Genomic DNA, 6,802 nt, shown 5'->3' with positions numbered 1-6,802 from the left:
AAAAAAAAAAAGAAGTTAATGATCTAGATGAAATGAAGTGAACCCTACAGAATTAGACATTCTGGTTAATTACTTCATTTCCCGATTCTTCTTTTGGTACAACACAAAAGAAAGATGGGAACAGGGGAAGGGGGACAAAATAAAACCTAAACTGAAAACTCTCTACCCAAAGCATAGATTAACAATACCATCTTTAGGACTCATTGGATTATTTCACTTTTGCAAGGCAGTTCTCTCACAATTATAAATCTGTCGCAAAATTCCTTTCCTAATCTATTGCAATAAATTTGCAAATGCTTCTCATTTCAAGAAAACCAAATGATTCACAATAAAAATTAGTATTTTGAAAATCCTCATTATCAAAAAAGACAATTTCAATTGTTTTCTTATATTTATGACTATTTCCAAATTTTAACTGTTTCTGTACAGGATGGGCTAATACCAATACTATACATACATGCAACTTTTCTCACTTTGTGTAATAGGTCATTTTTATGAGATTAGAGGCATTTAAAAATCATATTACAGTAAATGATGAAAACTAGTAAGGAACTTCTTTCATCTCAAAACAAATCAGATGTTTGAAAGAAACCCAGAATTGTAAGCTAAATAAGAGATATCATTGGGCGCCTGGGTGGCTCAGTTGGTTAAGCAACTGCTTTCAGCTCAGGTCATGATCTTGGAGTCCCTGGATCGAGTCCCGCATCGGGCTTCCTGCTCGGCAGGGAGCCTGCTTCTCCCTCTGACCCTCCCCCCTCTCATGTGCTCTCTCTCTCTCATTCTCTCTGTCTCAAATAAATAAATAAAATCTTTAAAAAAAAAAAAGAGATACCATTCAATATCATTTTTAATATTTCCTGACTACATACTACTCATGTTTAATAATGTTATTATTTTCTTCTTTCTTATACCCTTATGTAACAGCTACCTTTCTGTTGCTTTCTATAGCCTTTGAATTGACTTATTTATCTTTTATTATTCTTTGGGTATCATATTGTCCTTGAAAGTATTCCCAGAGGGGCTCCTGGGTGGCTCAGTGGGTTAAGTGTCTGACTCTCAGTTTCTGCTCAGGTCATGATCTCAGGGTCGTGAGATCGAGCCCCACCCTGGACTCTGTGCTCAGCAGGGAGTCTGCTTGAGATTCTCTCTTGCTCTCCCTCTACCCCTCCCCACCTCGCTCTCTCTCTAAAATAAGTAAATAAATCTTAAAAAGGAGAGGGGCGCCTGGGTGGCTCAGATGGTTAAGCCTCTGCCTTCGGCTCAGGTCATGATCCCAGGGTCCTGGAATCGAGCCCCGTGTCAGGCTCCCTGCTCCGCAGGGTGTCTACTTCTCTCCCTCCTTCCTGCTCGAGCTCTCTCTATCACTGTCTCTCTCAAATAAATAAATAAAATATTTAAAAATAAAATAAAATAAAATAAAAAGGAGAGAAAGTATTCTCAGAAAAGTTATTGGCTTGGGCGCCTGGGTGGCTCAGTAGGTTAAGCGTCTGCCTTCGGCTCAGGTCATGATCCCAGGGTCCTGGGATCGAGTCCCACGTCAGGCTCTCTGCTCAGCAAGGAGCCCGCTTCTCCCTCTGCCTCTCCCTCGGCTGCAGCTCCCCCTGCTTGTGCTCTCTCTGTCAAATAAATGAATGAAATTGTAAAAAAAAAAAAAGGTATTCACTTTATATCCCCTTTCCAGGACTCAAAATAGTAATGATTTAAATTCATAAGGAAACATTTTCCGCACTAACTGTTGTCCTCCACCTGGAAGGCCTTTGCTCTGCTTCTTGGTCCAGCTAACACCAGCTTCTGCTCTAAGAAGCCTGTCTCTCTCTGAGTGAGATGGGGTCAGGGGGGATATCTTAGCCATCTTTGTATGCTGCATCCTTAGTGCAATTTTAGGCACACAGTAGATATTCCATGAATGTTTGCCAAGCAAATAAATTAATTTTGTTCTCCATTCCCAAGAAGAAAGTGTTCTCTTAAAAATTTGAATCACCGTTTTGCTATGGGCAGATAGAAATCATGTTATCGTATTTCCAGTTTATCAAGCATTCTTTGTTCTCATGCTGTTGTGAATAACTTTTCAACTAGACTGCAAGCTCCTTGAGGGCAGCAGTATGTATGTATCCCTCATATCCTCTCAGAATAAGTAATTAATATTTGTTGACAGATTAACTGAGCTAAGTTTAGGTCTTTTTTAAGTGAGTCTTTTGATATTTAAAAATATACATATGAAAATGTTACCAGTAATTATGTCTAAATGGTGTGAGGAGGGTAAATTTTTACTTATTTGTATTTTCCAATTTTTCTACAATGACATAGTTTACTTACCTCATGTTTTTAAAATCACAGCTGATAAAATGAGTAATAAAGTAAACATGGACTATCAAATACACCTTTTCATATTAACAAAACCTTTTGCCCATAAAAAAAGGGAGTCAAGTAAATTTTCATAAAAGAACTCTTAAGGCTACAGAGGTTATTCTACTACTTTCCTCTTGTGTATATTTCTGTCCCTTAAGGCATAAATCTAACAAATAATGCATGAGGCAGAGATAGAGAAAAGGCAGAGAAACCAAACAACAGGGTTTTACAAGTACAGAGGAAAATGAGAAAAGACATGGGAAAATAGAAGAGATTCCTTTTGGCAGCTATATGTGAAAAGATAAAACAACAAAGTGTAGGGCCTAGAAAGGTAGTTTTGAGACACTCAATTAAATGAATAATCACATTTAATAAAACCTGCATATATAACAGAGAAAGTTACGAAAAGATCTCTTCTAGAAAAAATGAAGAAAATTCAAGAATTCTATTGCTAAAACTAAGTATGTATTAATTTGAACTGTAAAGAGTTTTCAGGGCAAGGAAATATTGGCTGAGTTTAGGACTGCAGTATAAAACATAATGCTTGAGGGGCGCCTAAGTGGCTCAGTTGGTTAAGCGACTGCCTTCAGCTCAGGTCATGATCCTGGAGTCCTGGGATCGAGTCCCACATCGGGCTCCCTGCCCGGCAGGGAGTCTGCTTCTCCCTCTGACCCTGCCCCCTCTCATGTGCTCTCTCTCTCTCATTCTCTCTTCCTCAAATAAATAAATAAAATCTTTAAAAACAAACAAACAAACATAATGCTTGAGAAATGAGAACAGATTATGGAATTCTAATACATCTAGTAACAGAAACCTTGTAGGTACCTCCTCAGATTCCCTTGGTGCCATCACCTCATGGGCCCTAAGCTTCTCCACCTCAGCCTCCTCTTCTTGGCCCGCTGCCCCCCTTAGGCCTGATGAGTTTTGCTGGCCTACTGAGAAGGCCTGGCTCTTCCCCTGTGATGGTCTCTGCAGAAACAAGTACACCCTGAGTTCTGGATTCCCCTGCTGCTTCTGAACGTGGATGCAAAGTACACAGGCCACTGAGTTTGGCTTCAAGGCAGCTGCTGAAGGACAGAGTGTGTAACCTGGAACTGTGGGATTAGTTACCTCCCTGCGGGGTAAATTTTGACCACTAAAACAGGAGCTGACAGCAAGCCAGGTAGATGAGTTCTCTCTTCCCTCCCTCCCCAAGTCTGTACAGAGGTGCAGTTTTTTGTGCTCCCTGCCAGGAGATGCCTTAAGTGGCAGAGCAGGTACACCTGCTAAGCACCCAACTATTCCACTGTCAGCTCATTGTGCAGTTGTGCTTAGCAAGGGAAATGCATCATCTCACGTGGCTTCCCATCCTTTCCTGAATCACTTCCCTTTCTCCCACTCTCACTGCCCATGGATTCCATCTCTCAAATGAGGCACCAGCTCTTAATCTTTGTCTCAGGTTCTGTTTTTTAGGAAACCCAAGCCAAGGAAACTTTTAATCAATTATTACCCTTTCTACTTTTTGCTTGCAACATGTACATATCTTTGAATATGAATATGCATATGGATGATGCCTATATTTTTCTTTTGCCATTTAAGGCATATCTCACATCTCCTTAGAGAAGCAGCTAATACAGAAACATGATCATGTTTATTTTTAACACTATCAACTGGCACACTGGAATGTTATAATCCAGATCTTATAAAATTTTTCATAAGAGAAAATACTGGCCAATAGTAGGCCTTGAATTAGAAACCCTCTTCCTCTTCTTTTATCTAAATATCTGCTATTAAATAAAGCTGAATGGTAGAGTTGAAGAGTTTTATATTTTCCAGATAATCTAAAGGAAAGCACCTAGAACAGTGCTGGGCACGTAAGGCATTCAATAAATTTTACCAAAAAGAAGGAAGGGAGAGGGAAGAAAAAAGGTTAGGAGAAAAGGTAGAAGGGAAATCATTAGCCAGAATTCAACTAAGCTGGATTCTAATGTTGAGTGTCATTAATTGTTAGATGCCCCAGGAGAGTTAACTTTTCTCTGTAAGTGCTTCTACACTCCCATCTATTTATCTCACATAAATTTTGTAAGAATTATATGCTAACTAAAAATGATGTCATTTCAAGGTATAATTACTGGTAATAGCCAACCGAGAAGCCCAGTGTTGACTTGGATCTATTACCAAAGTTGAAGTAGGATATTATCTGTTGGTCTTTTAAAGTAAGAGAACCAGTGGACAGCTTCTGATCAGCATTTTCATACAATCTCAGTAAAGCAATACACATTTAGTCCTTAGAGCACCCTATAACTTTCTATTGTTAAAAATGCATAAATTCACTATCCCTACCACATCCACAAAAATGCAAATTAATCTTCATAAATACATTAAAAGGACTATAGCAGTATCTATCCCATACTCCACCTGATTATCTTGCAAACTGGTTAGAGGGCAGGTGGTTATAAACCATCAAAGGAAATCTAAGTACATATAAACACAGGAAAATTCAGTTCAGTGGAGATTTTTATCTCCTAATATTTCTTTTTTTTTTTTTTTTAAAGATTTTATTTATTTATTTGACAGAGAGAGAGACAGCGAGAGAGGGAACACAAACAGGGGGAGTGGGAGAGGGAGAAGCAGGCTTCCCGCCGAGCAGGGAGCCCGATGTGGGACTTGATCCCGGGACCCTGGGATCATGACCTGAGCCGAAGGCAGACGCTTAACGACTGAGCCACCCAGGCGCCCTATCTCCTAATATTTCTCAGGAAGCCATAGGAAGATGAGAAATTAATGTTAAAAGTAAGTATCTCATTGAGGGGCGCCTGGCTGGCTCAGTCAATAGAGCATGCAACTTTTGATCTCAGGGTCATGAGTTTGAGCCCCACATTGGACACAGAGATTACTTAAAAAAAAAAAAAGTATATATCTCATTGAGAAGAAAAATTGGAGAACTAAAAAGTTGTAGAAGTTCATGAACGATTGGTGGAGGGGAAATTTCATAGTGGTTCTCTGTATTCATCACAAAAAGAATAAAGATTGGATAATGGACTTGTACTTCAAAATTTCTGCCTTTGAGGAACTGTGGATCAAAATGAAACTTACCTTCATTTTTGCTTGTTCAATAAATTCAAAACATTCTGGAAAATAAGACAGGATATTGGTTTCAGGCAGATCCAATATAGAAATGCTCTTATATATAAAGTCACTGAGGAAAGCATTTTCAACTCCATATGCAACATTGAGAATATGAGTCACCTTAAAGAGAAAAAAAAGATGATTTTTAAAAATTCTCTAATGAATTAATATTAGGCTAATTAAAAAGAGAATGGGATGTTGAGATTTGTAACGAGAATAAACAATTTAAGCATAACTCACTTGAATAATACTTGCAGGAAGCCTTCTTTGACTGCCCATCCCTCACCAGAAGTGCTAATTCTATACATTCCCATAGCACCCTCTACTTGCCCTAATTATAGCTCTTATCACTTTGAGATTATTTGTCTCCCTCATGGTACTAGAAACTCCACGAGGGTAGGGACCATGTTTGGTTTATTCACTATTCCAAGTAAGCACTGTGAGTGAGCAGTGACCTGAGCACAGAAATTACTTAAAATATTTGTTAGAAAAATCAATGAATATCCATATAATAAACTCAAATAAGGGAAGTAGATCAATAACAGAAACTTCCCTTTCAATAATTATTTCCCAATTTTCCTTCATATTCGTCATAAATATGATGGTTCTCAAGTGTGCCTGCCCATCAGAATCACTCAGTGAGTTTTTTAAAAATGTCAATGCCACAGAGCCTCAAACCCAGAGATTCCAATGAATTAGTCTGGTTGAAAGGATGGTCATGAAAGATTTTCTTTCAAATGGTACACAAAAGCAACCTTCTACTCCATCTGTGCATTTGAGTTCCTTTCCTACAGTCTACCAAGCATATGGAAGGAGTCATGTGGAAAGTCAATTAAAAGAATTCAAAAGCAAAATGGATCAGAAAAATAAGGCACTGTTTCTTTTTTTTTTTTTAAGATTTTATTTATTTATTTGACAGAGAGAACGAAAGAGCACAAGCAGGGGGAGCAGCAGAGGGAGAGGAAGAAGCAGGCCCCCTTCCGAGCAGGGAGCCTGATGTGGGACTCGATCCCAGGACGCTGGGATCAGGACCTGAGCCGAAGGCAGATGCTTAACCATCTGAGTCATCCACGCGCCCAAGGCACTGTTTCTTGTTATGACATGCCTCACTGTACTTATTCTCTCTTAACATGGGTGTTAGGTTTTGCCTGATCTCCGTATTTTCATGTATTTCACATATATTTTAGACTATCTGTCCAGCTCTGCCTCTCTTGCCCCTACTACCCTCCTAGATATGGCTCTGGCAGTGCCCTACTCCTCCCCTAGCACAGCTGACTGGATTCAGGCAGACACCTGACTTAAACAAAACTGATCAAATAATCTTTAGAAATTTTAAAAATAGGGG

General features: G+C 39.1%; 1 protein-coding gene across 6 annotated transcripts in view; it reads right to left on the bottom strand.

Annotated features, from left to right (window-relative positions):
* Positions 1-6,802, bottom strand: part of DUSP19 (dual specificity phosphatase 19) — a 22,065-nt gene that overhangs the window by 1,537 nt on the left and 13,726 nt on the right. The window contains exons 3-4 of one of the 6 annotated variants that reach the window (XM_081814021.1): positions 5,425-5,577; positions 3,175-3,318 (exon numbers count right to left, since the gene is read on the bottom strand). In XM_081814021.1, the coding sequence (XP_081670147.1) occupies positions 3,175-3,318; positions 5,425-5,577 (297 nt within the window). Of the gene's footprint in view, positions 1-322; positions 1,617-3,174; positions 3,319-3,460; positions 4,803-5,424; positions 5,578-6,802 lie in introns of those variants that run through there. The other 5 variants (XM_081814025.1, XM_081814023.1, XM_081814024.1 and 2 more) reach the window with 5 other exon arrangements.

The sequence above is a fragment of the Leptonychotes weddellii genome, chromosome 3, assembly GCF_054177405.1.
Source record: "Leptonychotes weddellii isolate Sample4059 chromosome 3, ASM5417740v2, whole genome shotgun sequence".
Classification (NCBI taxonomy): domain Eukaryota; kingdom Metazoa; phylum Chordata; class Mammalia; order Carnivora; family Phocidae; genus Leptonychotes; species Leptonychotes weddellii.
Note: the sequence above shows the minus strand (reverse complement) of the source record. Positions and strands in the feature narration are given on the sequence as shown.